The sequence below is a fragment of the Puma concolor genome, chromosome D2, assembly GCF_028749965.1.
Source record: "Puma concolor isolate L17-30 chromosome D2, mPumCon1.1.hap2, whole genome shotgun sequence".
Taxonomy (NCBI): domain Eukaryota; kingdom Metazoa; phylum Chordata; class Mammalia; order Carnivora; family Felidae; genus Puma; species Puma concolor.
In genome coordinates this window covers 19,899,461-19,915,925 of record NC_141677.1, presented here as the reverse complement: position 1 = coordinate 19,915,925, position 16,465 = coordinate 19,899,461, and the positions used below count along the sequence as shown (strand labels likewise).

The following is a 16,465-nucleotide window of genomic DNA, read 5'->3' as shown; positions in this document are numbered from 1 at the left end:
TCCACATAAAAGCAAACAGGGTCAGACTCCCTCAACACAAGTAGATTTCATACCCAGGTGGAAGCAAGGATATGGAGAAAACAAACCCAAAGGGGAACAGGACAGGGAGCCACGCTAGCGACCAGGCTATGAGGTGAGCAGAGACGGAGGGCTCCGGGAGCACACCCTCCCCTGGGTCACAGCGCAGTCCACACACAGGCCCCCGCCCAGCACTGGGTCCTGCCAGACTTGTGCCTATGGGCCATTTCAGTCTCAACCAAAACGGGAGGCTCCCGCCAGGCTGGGAAGTGCAACGCCCGTGCTGGCCCTGTCTGCACGGACCTGACACCCACTGCCCGTACGCCTAGACTTCATCCCCCAAAACCTCCAAAGAGCCCTCCAAGTAGCCATCAGTGAGCTGCGGGAGCAGGCCGTCCTGCCTGGGTGTTCATCACGCGACCCTCTGTTCCTTGAGAAAGTCTTGCTACAGAGGAAAAGGCAGCACGAGCCAGCAGAATGCAGGGCGTGCTCTGTGCCCCGGCGCCGATGTGAGCTCCTGATCTCTGAGGACCGTGCACCGATGGGCAGTGTGTGGACACCCCAAGGGCCGTGAACCTTGCGCTGTCCTCACTTACCAGGAGAGCAAAGCAGGAAAAAAAAGACGGTGATGAATACACCCCGGTCACAAAACAACCAGTGACCGAACTGGCACTTGAACGCAAGAATTCAACTGAACGGACACACCGTCTGTGCAGTGGAGGGGCTCCCCCAGCTGCCGCCCAGCTCTGTATCAGAGGCACGGCCCTGTCAGCGCATGGCTGGGAAGGTCTGGGATGGGGGTCCGGTCCAGGGAGCAAGGCATCCCAGTTATGAGGCGGACTGTCTGGTCGAGGGTTCCGTCCCGAGGCACGGCGCTTCCCCTGAGGATGGGCACACCCACGTCATTGTCCTCTGGACACAGGAGGTGTCCTGTCCCGGCGAGGGGCACTGTAAATGGGAGGAGGGCGCCCGAGCAAAGGTGGGGTATGTGGCAGAGTGGTGTCGTGGCCAGTGTTTGCCCTGCAAAGTGTCCTCATGCACAGGACCCGGGCTCTCAGGCTCTGGTTGCACATCTGGAAATGGGCTAACCACACAAGCTGTGGCTCGCGGGGATGTCTGTGAGGGCCAGGTCACAGGATCCTAAACCACTGCACACACCAGGTGGCGAACGAACCCTAAGAGCTCTCTGAATGCTGCTGGCTACGGCTGTCAAAAGTGGTTATATCCCGAAATCGAAACTCTACGGCTCTGCTTCAGTAATTTCTCTTCCTAGAAACTTCTGTGTCTCATGGAACAAAGTTCGCAGCGCAGCGAGCAAGACACAAACGAGAGACAACGGCGAGCTCCGGTGGCCGTCGCAGGTACCGTGGAAACCGCACGCCGCGCTCGAGCTCCCAGTGGCTCCTGTACTTCCCCGCACACGCCAGCCGCTCGTCCTTACCCAGCTGTGGTGCTCACCGTGAAGAGACGGGCACTCTCCCCCACACCACAGACAAACACAGCTAGGTTGCACTACGAAACACTTTCGCTTTCTCCGATGCTTCCTTACATCGCTAGGCTGACAGAGGCATGCAAAGAAAGGAAGAGGAATCAGATTTACTGCACACTTGGAAGCTACAATTTCCAAGACGAAACGAGCAAACATATTTTAAAGAGAACAACGAGATGGGTATAATGGAGAGAAGATTTAGAAACAACCACGACTGGACGCAGAACTTTGTTCCACCGCACATCTGAATGTAATAGGCTGTTCGACATTTACCAGAGACACTCCCAATTATCACTCAGGGACGTAAAACTCCATGACAACATACACAACTTATTGAAACATGGCATCTTGTAGAACAAAGACGTCTAACAGGTGCCTATTCTAAACTTTCCTGTAACTGTTCTCCTTGTTGGAAACCAAGTTACACTTTTACAGTATCACCCGAGGGGATGCCGAAGTTCCCGCAACACCTTGTATAACACCAAACAAACCCACTCTGTTAACGCCCTGCTGGACGTGAATGTGAAATCCTGACCTCGAATTGGATTGACAACCTCTCACGAATCACTGTGCTGGTTACAGGAGGGTGCCCTGGGCAGGTACGTGATAAAAACGGGCTTAGGGGCAGGTGACAGCTTCACGTTGTAGGAGTCCCGAGTTTCAGTGTAGAAGGCAGTACTTGTGCTCAGTAAGCCCGTGAGATTTGGAGTCCTGAACGCGAGTGTCGGCACCGCAAAGCGTGCTGTCTGCATCGAGCTTCCGTTCATCTATGCTCAGTGCCTTATCTCTTTGGAAGAAACACTTCGTTTACAAATTATGATCTAGATCGTACCCGTATCCACCTGTACTATACAGCGATACGCTAACGACAATTTATGACTATTGGGGCAAAACCCCACTCTCTAATGACAAATGAAGATACAGGAGAAACAACACGAGCCAGCCACGAGTGACCACAGACGCGCCAGGGCAAAACAGCAAAATGACAAAACACAAACCACAGAACTTTTGCCCTGTGTCTCCTTCCAGCTAGCACTGCGTCTCTGCTCCCAACCAGAGTTCAAGTCCTCCAGAAATCTGCCCCTACTGTGTCTACACAGACTCTGGAACTCGGGCGAGCGGGCTTTAGCGCAAGGGCTCCTGGACCAGACCACCGTGGTCCTCGGCCTCCACCGTGCCTGGCCCCACCCAGCACGACCAGGCCACCGGTCTCCCTTTCCCTGAGCACCTGGCTCACTGAGCTCCTTCCACCTTGTGACCGCTTGCTCTCTGCCAGATCTGTCTCTCTCTCTCCACTGCCACACTGGGAATTGCCCAGAGAGCCACCCTTGGACTCTGGGGCTATCCACAGGTGCCCATCTAGGGACTTTTGTCAATCATCTGTCAAACAGAAATAGATAACTAACACACATCTCACCTTTTACTTCCCATTCGCTGCTGGTCTCCCCTCACTACACTGTGCACACATAGGGGTGCAGGCCTCTCCTCTGACTTTTTATCTATTTATTGTCTTCTTTGTTTTATTTCAAGTGGGGGAGGAGCAGAGAGAGGGAGAGAGAGAGAATCCCAAGCAGGCTCCAGGCGCGGTCAGCGCAGAGCCCCGTGCGGGGCTGCGGGGCTGCGGGGCTGCGGGTCTCGATCTCACCAAACCATAGATTGTGACATGCGCAGAAATCAGCAGTCAGACCCTTGACCGACTGAGCCACCCGGCGCCCCTCATCTGGGTTTTTCAGTCATGCTGCACCCTAGCTCTGGGACGATATCTGCACCAAACTTGTTCCATGACTACAGGTGCTCAAAACTTACACAAATATCTAAAAATATAGGCGGCTGAAGAGACAAAGGACAAAAGTACTTAAACTCCAAAGGTGAATTCTCTGTTGTTTAAGTTCGATGAAGACACGTGTTCATTTAACCTTCATTAGCATTTCAAACCCTTACTCATTTGCATTGTGCTGTGCTTAACACTAGGTCCTATCTTCATCCACATTGCTACTTTATACAAAGAAAGAACAAAAGCTCTCAAAAGTAAATTCTAAGGCAGCAAAAGAAGAATGGGGGAAGGGGAAAAGAGAAAGCAGCCTATCAGTCCCTTAGTTCCAGAAGAGCCTCACAGACAGAGGAAAAGGCAGGTGACATTGGAGCAGGCAGGTGGGTCCCACGAGAGCCCCCAGAGGATGGAGGTCCTTGCCTTGGAAGGCTCATGTCGCAGACGGGCCACACGGCCTTTCCGGTGGCGCCGCAACACCGCGCTGCTGCTGGTGCTGCTGGCATCCGTGGGGCTGTCCGCCAGACGGAACCTGGAAGCTGGGATGCTGCTGACGTGCGTCCGCCTGAAATATGGAGGAAAACAATCAAACAAACAGGCGCACACACACACCAAGGTTGTTATCTAGAGAAAAGTGGACTTTGTCAGCCAGGCCAGAACCCATCAATTGGGAACATGATGTCACAGCAAAAGGTCTCCAAGGAAGGCATCCTTGCCCCTGGCTCCAGTGCAAGCCCGCTAGCCGGGCCCTGTGGAGACAGGGTCTCCCGGGCCCAGCAGGTGCAACGCATCCCCGCGGCCCAGACGTCCCCGAGGTGGAGCAGCGCCTGCCCCCGGTCAAGCTGTCATCCTGCGTGTCTGCACCACCTCCTGCCCAACTGACCGGAAAGCACTCCTGTACGTCCCTCTGGCCTTCACCTGCCACCGGCCCACATGTGCCAAGGCCCTTGCTGTGATGCCAGGTGACCCCAGGTTTTCCTCCACCAGCCACTATCGGGCGCCCCAGGGGCATCCGCGGCAGGATCCTCGGGAACCACACCTCGCAGCTCCCGTACACAGGAGGTGGCAATGCGCCCGGTGTTTCCAAGGCAAAAGCGTCTCTGGCCTCTGTGCAGTTAGACTAACAGACAAATGTCCCCCTTGGCCACAGAAGTCTCCAGAAAAGTTCCATGGAGCCCCGAGACCCTAGGGTGGAGTCACTTAATTGGGCTGTCAGCTGCTCCCCTCAGCAAAGGATCTGGGCACGAAGCGGTCAGCAGCTGTGAAGGAGCACCCGCCAGCCCACGTGCCCGGCCTCAGCCAAGGGCTCACCCTCCACACTTGAACCCTGCACGGGAGTCCAGGGGCTCCTCGCTCTCTGGAAAAGAAGAGAGGCTGCCTTCCATTTCACAAATCCTTATGGTCTCGGGAGACAGAACACGCCCATCTGATTCACATCAGCTAAAGAGGGGGCCCCTGGCGTCACCCCTTGTGGCCTGGAGACAGAGCCACCACGACAGGGCGTCTCCTCTGTGGTGCTTCAAGCTCTTCTCTGAGGCCTTTCAAGAAACGTCATTGGCACGTGCTGCCTCAGGGTCCTGCTTGTTTCTAAGACAGCCAAGTCGGAACTGCCCGCTGGCCACAACCATCTTCCCCTCCTCTGGTCCCCCCATTCCCAGAACAACTGCTCACCTGAGCTCAGGTGGTCTAGCTTCACCGCTGTGGGGCCACGACACATCGCCAATCGGGGAGAGCCACACACGCCGCCCCGCATGGGACCTGGCATGGTTCGTGGCTCCACCGAGGTTCGCGTGTGTCCCCTGACTCTGACACCCTATCTCAGGCTCCCTGGCTCCCGACCCCACCACCCTGCATCCAGTCCTATCCCAGAGCTCTCTCCCATCTGCCCCGCCTGCGTGTGGAAGTTGGTCCGTCACCTTTCTTTTCCTCTGTAACCCAGACCATGTCATCTTGCTAGAGGAGGACACAAACGGAAGACGTGGCTGTGAGGTCGTGCCAGGAGGGCTCAGCTGTCCAGCCTGCCTGCCGCCTTCTCAGTCTCGTCCCCCCGGCCCCCGGCCGCTCACGGCGACACAGCTCCCACCAGCCTCGCTTCTGCCACCACACGAGAGATCACTTTGTGAGACGGCTTCAAACAGACCCTGTTCCTCAGCCGGTCTCCTGCCCGGTGTCTTCTGACCACAAGGCCACCTGTGACCACGGACAATGCCTCTGCAACCACGGGAGCACTGGGATCCTCTCTATCCTTCTCCTTGGCCAGCTCACCTCAGACGGGTGACGGGCGTGGACGTCCCTCTTATGGCAACTGCCCCAGGGTGCCACCCTCCAGGGGCCTGCACAGCCCCTCCCCTTGAGAACTCCAACATGCACTCGAGTGGCCTGCACCGCATCCACTGTTTGCTCCCTTGGCCTCCTCACACATACCCGTCATCAAGCCCTGGAATGGTGACACTCAGCACACTGGTGTCTTGCTGGCGAGGATCTCCGTCAGCCAACCAAGAGGCTGCTCTGTGCCCGGATCTTCCTGTGTGCTTCTCTCTCCGGACACACATTCGCTCTGCCACCAGTAGTTCCGTGGACAGGGAGGGCCGCTTGGGACTCTACCTGCCCTGACTTCTCTCTCCTACAAGCAGGCTCAACACGGACAGCCACAGCACACCCTCGACTCTCCCGAGAGCCCCCGTCGGCAGCCGCACAGACCCCAGTGAGGCCTGAGTGGGCCTGCCTTTGGAGCAGGAGCCTGCTTCCTGCACCTAAGGGGGCCCAATCAGCTCCTCGAGGCACTGTCACACCAGAATGACTCTCACATGGTACATATTTCCTACAAAGAAGAAAGAACACCTTTGAATACCTTGCTGACAATTACTGTCTGCAGGAGCAGCTCACAAGCCGGCTGACCCACTCCCTCACAGGCGACTCACCAACGTCCCAACAGAGTTGCGGCGATTACCTGTCATTCTCCAGTCTTTTCAAAAATATAAGAAACTGCGAGCACTGCGCTAACCCCACCGATGTCAAGGTCACCTTCACAACCATGGCCACGTGTGCACTCCCATGGTGACCCCACTGGCATTGCGGAAGGGACCATAGCTTCCAGGGATGCTGGGCCGAACCTGGCCGGCTGGACCCCTCCTAGCCCCACACCATCACTGCCACACTCGGGGGAGGGAGGCCGCAAATAAACCCACCCAAACACGAACAGAACTTTTCCTAACTTCTACTCCTCCTCCCATGGCTGTGAGCTCTGTCAGGCCTCCCGGTCTCCTGAGATTCCAAACCTAACCTCTGGAATGAGGTTTTACTTCTCCCTCTTGCCACCTACTAAGCTACCGGCTCCCTGAGCTACATCCAGTCCCTCTGCCCATTCGGCCAAAGGATTCCTCTGGAAGATACACAGCAGGTGCTAACGTATGTGTTTGTGAGGTGGTTCATGTTAGGCACGGTGAAGGGCAGTGTCCCCCCCAGCCCCGCCCCATCATCAGTTAGCTGGTACCTGGAAAATGGATCGCGTCAGACTACAACACACTCAGGGTTATTGTGTGTAACTCTGATCCGGTGCGGGTCATACCATAGCACACCCACGGTTCTACTTGGGAACCATGAGCTGGTTCAGGTCATACTGGTGACAGAGGGAAGCCGCCCCCAGCCGCGTCTCAAACAGATCTGTGAAGCGGGAAATGTCATACCTGTGGTGAAGCGAAGAGCCTCTCGATCTTGCCCGCTTTAATATGGCCCTCAGTGCTTCCATTTTCCGTAGAAGGTGATCCTGCAAAGCAGCAAATGACAACGACACTCACTGCAAGCAAGGTTAACTAGTCTTTGCATCAAGAGTCCGTTCAACTCAGAGCACAAACTGGTAGTGGCCAGAGGAGAGGAGAGTAGGGGCGGTTGGCAAAAGAGATGATGGTGAGTAGGAGGCATCAGCATCCAGGTATCAAATAAGGCCGTCTCGGGGATGAAAAGCACACTACAGGGAATACGGTCCGTGATACCCTAAGGACTCTGTATGGTGACACACGGTGACCACAGTGATGGTGACGAGCACAGAGTCACGTGTGCAATTGTTGAAACGGTATGCTGTCTACTTGAAACTGATACCACACTGTAGGTTCATTAGAATTCAAGAAAAAATGGAAAACACTACTTGCATCAAGTGTGCTGAAATGCTGACCATCATAACCACGCTGGGTAAATTCAGCAGTTACAAACCCCAAGACCATTCTCTCCAAGAGTCCTCCAGTAAACACCCGGATCACCAAGTGAACGTCCTAAACCCTACTGAACAGTTAGGTCTCAGGCATAGCAAGGTTACAGAGGAGAAACACCGAGCCACTAGGACTTCTTCCTAATTATGTAGAGAGGAGCAGGACTTTCTGGGCGGTGGGGGAATAGCCCTTCTGTGTAATAGGCACGTGCTCCGTCGTGGACCCTCTGCAGCCCAGCCTCACGTCTGCACACGCAGCACCAGGGAGTAAAACCGACGAGGAGCTTTGGTCACACAACTACCCCCTAGGCAGTGCCGTCCCAGGCCGCAGACACCACCGCACGTGGCTAACTGAGCGCCCAAAATGGGGCTGGTCCCGACCACAGGGGATGGAACTGTGAGACGCCCCGTGGGTTGCAAGGACTGAATGTGGAAAAACATTGTAGAGTAGCTCCTTCATGTCTACACTATTTACATGATACAATAACATGTTGCCTGCATCGGGCTGCGTGAAAACTAACATCACCCGTCTGTTTGACCATTTCAAATGCAGCCTCGAGAACCCTTGGGATGACACCCATGTCACCTGTTACCTTCCTGCTGGGCAACGCTGCACTCCACGAAAGGTTTACGCGAACATTTTAGCTTTCGAGCGAACCCCCGAAGGGACTCAGAAATCTGAACCCCGTAGGCTGCTCGGCTCCAACTCCGCCACATGCGTGCCATTCAGACTTGCGAGCGTGGGGCCGCTCGAAAGCACAGTGGTGGCTCGCCTTGGAGGAAGTGTGAGCCCCAGAGGTCACCTGCTCCTTTCCAGTCTCAACCGATCACTGAATGAGTGAGAGACGGAAATACCTTCTCACGTTGCATTTCTTGTAACTGTTTTTTCAGATTGCCAACTTCTCCTAACAGAGACTTCTGAGAAAGATACCGACAGTCCTTTAGTGTTGATTCTTTCAAACGTTCCACATGCTAGACCATGCCTACGTTTCTCTTTACAATAACGCAGCACCACAGACAAGGCATGGAGCCGATGGCCATACCAACGAACCGCGTCACATGACCACAGAGTGAAATGCTGTCTGTGAAACTGCAGTAACAGCCTTTACTCATCCTTTGTCCATGTACAATTTCTTCACGGATCACTGTCTGACTGTAAGTATGACAAGTTCCTACGTTTACTTGCAGCAGGTACACTGGTTTGTACTAGCTTTTAGGGTCTGTGATGCCTCAGTCACTTGGGAAACCTGACCTAAGTTTCGTACATATACTTCCAATCTCACATACAACCTTCTACCGAAAGGCTGGCCCCAGTGATCAAGGTAGAACCTCACGTGGGGTATAATAACGCACCTCATAATGGGTTTTACCCAAAACAAGTGTGTCGTGAAATTAGCATTGCTCACTGGTGTCTCCAAGTGACAATCTTAGGGAAGATTCTGGGCTCATCTACAGGGACACAGGTGTAATCAGAACCGGTAGTATCAGGTCCGCATCCAACTGTCCCCACCAGAGCTTCTCTCACAGAGATCCTATGATACTGCTTCCCTCCCGTTACACCTCAAGTGTGTCCGTTATGATGGTGTAAGAGTCCAGGCTTAGACTCTTTCCAACCCAGATGAAAAGAGGGAAGGCAGGAGATGGAACAGGAGATACTCTGTTTTCAGCTGGTTAAATGCTTGACAGAACTGCGCACTCCTACCGGTCCGTCTGGACAAAAGAGGTAGAAATTAGCTCCCCAGACAAGAACCAGGCTGAAGGTTCCAGCACAGGGGTGGCAAACGAGGGCCTGCCGACCACATCCAGCCACCGCCGGGTCCTATCAACAAAGGGGTATCGGCACACGGCCCCTCCCCTTAGTTATATACTGCCTATGGCTGTTTCTGTGCCCATCTTTGATTAGCATGAAGCTAGCTTACTCCTTACGTCTCAGTTAGTCTCAGTTACGTCTCAGTTAGTAAAGGCCCAGACCATACTCCTCTTCTAGACAGTGAGACGCACCTTCCCGCACGCATACGTCGGGCGGGGACACGACACTGGGAACTTAACGTAGGCCTGCAGTTTTTCCGCGTGAAAGAATCATTTCTACTTTCTACAGTGGCTGTTAGCCTCTGCTCCACGCTGCTCCTCAGGATCACAACGTGAGCGTCTCCTCTGTGAGGACGGGGGCACTCAGCCGCTGTCTCTCATAGCCTACCTTATCTTCTGCAGCAGCCATTCTTTCCTTTAGATGACGCTGAAGACGCTCGTCAGATTCGGAAAGGAGCTTGTCAATAGTGCTGGACAGATGTTGATTAGTCTCTTCCTTCAGTTTTTCTCTCTGCCTTACCTGAAAGAGAAGACGCAGGCTTCAAGCCAAAGTGCGAACACCGGCTCAGGCGTGCGAATGACCAGCGGTGTGACCCACACGCACGCCATCCTCGGCTGCCCCTTCCCACGGCACTCTTTGGCGTGCTTGTGCGTCACTGCCAGCACCGACCTAGCGGGGCACACAAACGCAGGAACCTGCTTCCCAGGGGTCATCACTTAGCAGGTCCCTTTGTTTCTGGGAAACAAAACACGCATGGGCCCTCACGAATGTCCTCATTGTTAGCTCTCAGATGGGCTCAGGAGGCAGATGTACATGCAGGAAAGAGCATATTCTCAAGGGGATCAGCTGATCTACACACGGGAGGAGGCATATTCCGGGGCGGAAACCCAAGCTCAGATCTGGCCTCAGGGGGAAAGAAATGAATCCATTGACAAAACCCAAAGATAAAAAAAAAATCCCCTTTGGGAAAGATTCAGTGGTGAGAAAGACTTTGACCTGTTTTTCGTGAAATTCACACATCTCCTGAACGTTTTGTAATGGAAACTTGTATTTACCTCAAGTAATTTCCGAACGGAACCGCCAAGTTCACGGGTCTGTGTTTTATAGAACTCTCATCAATCGTATGGTTTAAAAACTTGTTCCTACCGCATATCCTGAATTAACCCAAAACAGAAGCGGCGAGGACAGGCCGGCAGGATTCAGGGGCTCCTGCCGGGCGGAGGGCCGTGGGGTACGGAGTACACATGTGCCCTGCAGTCGGGGGGCCCAGGGAGGAGGAAGAGCCCACAGGACACACCCGCAGGCTAGGCAATGGACAGTCCCTCCAGGCTCGGGCTTCCTCACCTCCAAGCCACACCTGCTGGCACCTCTTTCCTTGGGAGCAGGCAACAGAAAGCACGACCACCACACCTCACACGCAGCAACGGCCGTCACTCGGAAAAGACCCTGGCCACCCCACAAGAAGGGATCAGCACCCAAGTATTTTTCAAGCAAAGCAGCTTAAAAGTGTCCTTGGAATTGTCTCAGTTATAATAGAATCCTTATCTCAACACCTGTCCCTCCAAACTACCATACAGTCCTAAAGGCAATGAAGTGCTTCTCTAAGTAGGTGAGGTGGAATTCCCGGCCCAAGAGGCTAGCGTCTGGTTGTGCTCGCTTGTGTGCATGTGTCATGGCGGGCTGGGGTCGGCCAACGCGAGCCGTCACGCTGGCATCAGAAGCTTCACTCCGCGGAAACTCATGTTTTATTCTCTGACCCTGAGGGCCAAGCACACGAGTGTCTGGTGTAAGTTAAGGGTGAGTGTTTTGAGTTTTCTGGTGAAAACAAAACCCGATGGCCTTGGATGGACGTCCCAAGTTGGGGAGGCGGCTGCCTGCTCTGTCTCCTGGGTGTTTCATGTTGACGTCCGACCAGCTCCCACAGGGAAAAATCTCAGGGGATTCAAGGGACACGGGCCTCCCTTTCGTCAAGGCTCGATGACGCTATTCCTCTTCTTAGGAACATCTACCCCGACCTGTGCCTTTACATCTCAAGTAGAAATTCAGGATGTGGGGACCAAGGTCAGGCCCGTGACCTGATTTCAGGACCTCGGTGTCATGTCCTAAGGAAGGAGACCCCTCCTCTAGGCTGCCCTACCCCAGGCCAGTACCTCCGCTTTGGCCAAGGGACACCCACGAGGTCCCGCGTCAACCGTGAGTAGCTGCTAACGAGCTGGTGGGCACAGTGGGCTGTGCGGGTGCCTCCACCCCTAGGCGGCACTGCCTACGGGGCCCCAGCGTCCAGAGAACATTGTCCACAGGCTAGCAGTGTTCACTAGCATCCAACTCGCACAAGAGTGCACTGTACCCCTGATGGGATCGAGAAGGGGCCTGGCGTCCACGTGGGGAGAAGTGGGAAACAAGGGACCACTCCCTACCCCCACACCCCCAGCCTGCGCCTCATCCTCAACCACCGCCAGGTGCGCGGCTGCTCCGCCCGGACACGTACCCGCTGCAGTTCTTGGTTCTTTTCCTCCAGCTGGGCCTCCATCTGGCGCAGCCTTTCCTCGATGTTGCCACCCCTCTGCTCGGCCTGCGGGCGACAGCAGGGTCAGAAGAGCTGGCTGCCCCACCACACACGCTGTGCCTACGCACGACATGCTGTGAGCGGCCTTCTGCCTGCTCACAGTCCCTACAGGCCTCATGCGTGCCAGTGGGAAGCAGTGGGCTTCCATGCTGGTGACCGGGGGTAGGCAATGGTCTCGTCCCCACCCCGGGTCCCGGATCCTTGGACGGTGCCTCGTCCCCCGGGAGACACCCCTGGCCACTCAGCACGGACAGGAGGAAGCAGCAAGCGGAAAGAGCAAACAGGCGTGCTGCCTTCCTAAGCTGGGAAGTTACTTCCAACAATTTAGCTTCCTCAGCAGCACACTGTCCAAAGACAAAGGGTCGGGCTACACGGCTGACCAGGGACAGGAGAGAGGACAGGTGAGAAAAGAAATGGAGACTTGACATGCAGATCACAAAGGAGGAGAGGCTCTGTTGGAGCCTGGGCCTGTGGGCGCCCAATGCCGCCTGCCCGACTTGATGGCAGCCTTGAGGGTCATTATCCCGTGACGAAACCACCCCCCTTCCCACTGGGACCCTCACTGCACTGGAACCGGTGACACAGAAGCACCGACAGGCTCCCTGCTACAGGTTCCCTCAGCCCAGGTTCCGGAAGGATGGACTGGCTGCCCAGTCATGGGCTCCCTCGTCCTGTGTGCATCACTCGATCCCAGCACCGCCCACATCATGTCTGGAAACTACCTCTTCAACTGCTGCCTTCCTCTGTGGGTGGTGAGGGCTGTGAGAACTGGGAGGGCAGGGACTGTGTCTGGCACGTTCCTCGACTCTATTTGTGGAACCTCCGAGTGAATTCCTTAAAGATTTATTTCTTACAGGGGTGTCTGGGTGGCTCAGTCAGTCGGGTTCTGACTCTTGGCTTCAGCTCAGGTCATGAACTCAAGGTTTGGGGCTTCGAGCCTTGTGTCAGGCTCTGTGCTGATAGCATGGAGCCTACTTGGCATTCTATCTCCTTCTTTCTGCCCCTCTCCTGCTCATGTATGTGCCCAGGCTCGCTCTCTCTCTCTCTCTCTCTGTCTCAAAATAAATGAACATTTAAGAATTTTTTAAATAAAAAAACGATTGTGTTTGAAAGAGGATAGGATTTTCTCATTTCTCGGAAAAATTCTATGCTTTTTTTGTTTTTGTTTTTTTTTTTTCCTTCGGTAAGCTCTACACCCAATGGGGAGCTCAGACTCATGACCCTGAGATCAAGAGTCCCAAGCTCCACTGACTGAGCCGGCCAGGCACCCCTGTCCTTCTCTTGCCCAAGGCTACTATCTTGAGCTTTGAGTCGCTGACTTAACTCTGAAAAGCAGTGAGTCTTAGATGCAGCCAACGGCAAACTGCACACGTCGGACAAAACCGGAGGGAACAAAACTGGGGATGATGCCTGCCGTTTGAAAAGCATTCCAATCTCAGACAAAGAAGCACCGAAAACAGATCTCAGCTGGTTCGCGGACTTTGGCACGCCGACGTTACCGGTGAGAAATGAGATACAAGAACGGACCGCCATGAAGTTGACATTCCCACCATGGGACCCAGAAGGAAACGGGGGCCCCACCTTGCAGAGGGTGGCCACCCTCTGGGCCGGCTCGGCTTCCACCTCGGGCAGCGACTTGGCCTTCCTCGGGGTCTGCTGCAGCTTCCGCTCCGCCACCTCCAGGCGCTCTTGCAACTGGCGGTTTTGATCCGCAGTCTAGGAAATGAAGGCAAAGCATCAAAGTGTAGCAAGTCTTCTCTCCGTTTCCATTTTTAATAAAGTGAAACAAAATCTAAATGCAGAGATCTACTGTTAGTTCTGACTGAAGCCAACAGTTTGGTAGGTGCTTCAGAGTAAACCTTTCCTTTCTGCGAGGAGTCACCCACTGCCTTGGTCCTCCGTTCGCTACGCAAAACATGTCTTGCCAAACTCTTTGCTCTTCTTCACTATCTTCAAAGAAGTCTTTCCAAAGACAAAGTTCCCACACATTAAAGAAAACCCATCTTCTGGAGGAGCTTGCTCGCTCTTCCTGACCAGTTAAGGAGAGAAGGGTTCGGTCCTAACCCTTCGTAAACATATTTATACTGGGGTCCGAGGGCTCGCTACATAGGACATTCTGAGGTGGGCACATCAGCCAGCACAGAGCTTCTGAGAGCATGCCTGATGCCAGTTGAGTTCTTTTTGGAAGTGTACCATTATTCAACAAAAACACTCTCCCTCTTGACCAAAAACGTGGAAAACTTCAACGTGGAAAACTTAGACACGAGATTTTTTGTTAAAGGACTTTTAGGGAAGCCGAGGTGGCTCAGTCAGTTAAGCGTCCACCTTCGGCTCAGGTCATGATCTCATAGCTCATGGGGTCAACCCCGCCTCGTGCTCTGTGCTGACAGCTCAGAGCCTGGAGCCTGCTTTGGATTCTGTGTCTCCCTCTCTCCCTCTCTTGCCCTCCACTGCTCATGCTCGCTCTCTCTCTCTCTCTCTCTCTCACTCTGGCTCCCTTTCTCAAAAATAAATAAGCATTAAAAATATATAAAGTCATTTTAAAAATCATGTATAAGGTGAGGTTTTTGCAAGGTTAACGTGTGTTCCCACAGACTCCTTCCATCTTCTGTGTGCATATAGCTCTGTGTGTATATACAGACCACGTATCATGCTTTCAAACCCTCCAAAATAAATCACATGCTGTACACATAGTATTTCGTCATCTGCCCTTTACACTCATGATTTGGAACATGTTACGTGCTCTCAAACAGCATTCCTCCATGTCATTTTAATGGCTTCCTAGTATTTCACTTTGATTATCATTTTGGGTCGACTGACGCATTTGACAAACACACCAGACAAAGCTCACTCTGTTTCCAAGAAGCTGGATGTGGTTTTCCTGTTCAATGCCGGATGACCTGAGACAACCAAGGAAGAGACGTGCTGCTTCCCAAAACACAGGGTCTCACATCCTCACGCCAGACTGTGCTTCTGCACCTGCCATTCCCCCCGATCTCAGGTACTACCCAAAATGGCCAGCTGCCTACACATTCCCGGCCACTCCCTGCTCCTTTGGAAACAGTGCTGACAGGCAACAGAGTAACGTGCATGTAAGACAAGACAAAGAAGGAATCAAGGAGGGGAGCCCCATAACATGCTTCCATAAAATTCGAAAGAATTAAACCCTGGACGTTGAAGTAACCCCGCTGGTCAACACAAGTTTCTAAGATCCTAAAACCTTGACATTGACACTTGGTCCTTAACTTGACTTGTAATTAATAAAAGTGGAATGAAGTCCAACGAAACCAACGACCTGTCGATGCAGAGAGTCCTTCTTTGCCATCTCGTTTTCAAGTTTCTCCTTGAGGTCGTGCAGAGAGGTGGCTTTGTGCTGTGCCCTGAGGCAGCGCTTCTCAAGGGTAGTGATCCTGTCTTGCATGTCTTCCTTCTGGGCCATGGCCTACAGCAGGTATTTCAGAGGGAAAACAGGGAACGAATTAGCGTACGACACATTAACACACTCCAGACACAAAACCCGGGCGAAATCCTCATTTTCCAAACAAACAGAAAAGTAGCATCCTCGGGGCACCTGGGTGGCTCAGCCGGTGTCGCTCTGTGAGTTGGCGCCCCGCGTCAGGCTCTGTGCCGACAGTGCGGAGGCTGCTCGGGATTCTGACCAGTTACCCAGGCTTATTCTTTCCCATGTGTTCAAAGACAAACGGATAAGAAAGTCTCCCGGAAGTCACAACCTCGGTTGCCTCCGGACACCGTTGAGCTTTCCACAGAACAGCGACTTGCCTCTGGAGGCACACACCATGAGACAACCATCCTTTTTCCCGGGGAAAAGGCGGATGAAATCTCATCCAATTACCACAAAGTTGAAGCAGCAGTGGTAACAAATGGAAGCCAAACTCCACCTTTCATATAACTGGAAGTCATCTTCTATAGCCTAACCCTGTAACAACATTGTATCCCATGGTATCTGACACTGCAAATGGAACCAGAACGTCCTGCCCTGTGTTTCTTGTCCAACACCCGAAAGATTCCTCTTCCAGCCCTCCGTGTTTCCTAAGCAATTTATGTCAGCAGTCTCAAGAGTGAAAGTGATGAGTCCTAAGAAAGGATTTTCTAAATTCTCTGCACATTGAACTCTGCTGAGGGGTCTCTCCCCACCTCTGCCAAACAACAACTTCACTGAACAGGTTCTATAATTTCTGCAAATACTTTTGTTTTAAATTCCGACACGATCTCACCCACACTAAGGTACTAAACAGACTGCTCGTGCACTTACACCCTCGAGGGTCTGACAGGGTCTTCCCGAGGTGGCACTGCTGGGCTGGGGGTGGGGTGTGCGGGGACTGTCCGCAAAGGGCAGCTCACAGTGACAGGAGGAGGCACAGAGAAACCATCCTACCCTTACTAGTCCTCTGTGACAATGATCAGATTCCCATCGACGACCACACGTGCAGAAGCGGCCGCACTCCTCCATGACCTTACACCAGGACCAGCGGGCTACCCCTCGCTCACTCTGACCGTCACGACCAGGAGCACGGAACCCCTGGGAGGAGGGCAGGGCGGCAGAGGCGGCCGTGACGGCCCCTGGCAGAGCCGCCCCCGCAAGGTCGTGC

General features: G+C 53.7%; 1 protein-coding gene across 4 annotated transcripts in view; it reads right to left on the bottom strand.

Moving 5' to 3' along the window:
• LOC147575923 (liprin-alpha-1-like) overlaps positions 1 to 16,465 on the bottom strand; it is a 547,540-nt gene that overhangs the window by 396,874 nt on the left and 134,201 nt on the right. For 2 of the 4 annotated variants that reach the window (XM_086679730.1, XM_086679731.1), the window contains 6 exons: positions 15,151 to 15,297; positions 13,437 to 13,571; positions 11,778 to 11,861; positions 9,677 to 9,808; positions 6,962 to 7,041; positions 3,363 to 3,840 (listed from right to left, as the gene is read on the bottom strand). In XM_086679730.1, the coding sequence (XP_086535856.1) occupies positions 3,618 to 3,840; positions 6,962 to 7,041; positions 9,677 to 9,808; positions 11,778 to 11,861; positions 13,437 to 13,571; positions 15,151 to 15,297 (801 nt within the window). In that variant the 3' untranslated portion in view covers positions 3,363 to 3,617. Of the gene's footprint in view, positions 1 to 3,362; positions 3,841 to 6,961; positions 7,042 to 9,676; positions 9,809 to 11,016; positions 11,319 to 11,777; positions 11,862 to 13,436; positions 13,572 to 15,150; positions 15,298 to 16,465 lie in introns of those variants that run through there. The other 2 variants (XM_086679733.1, XM_086679732.1) reach the window with 2 other exon arrangements.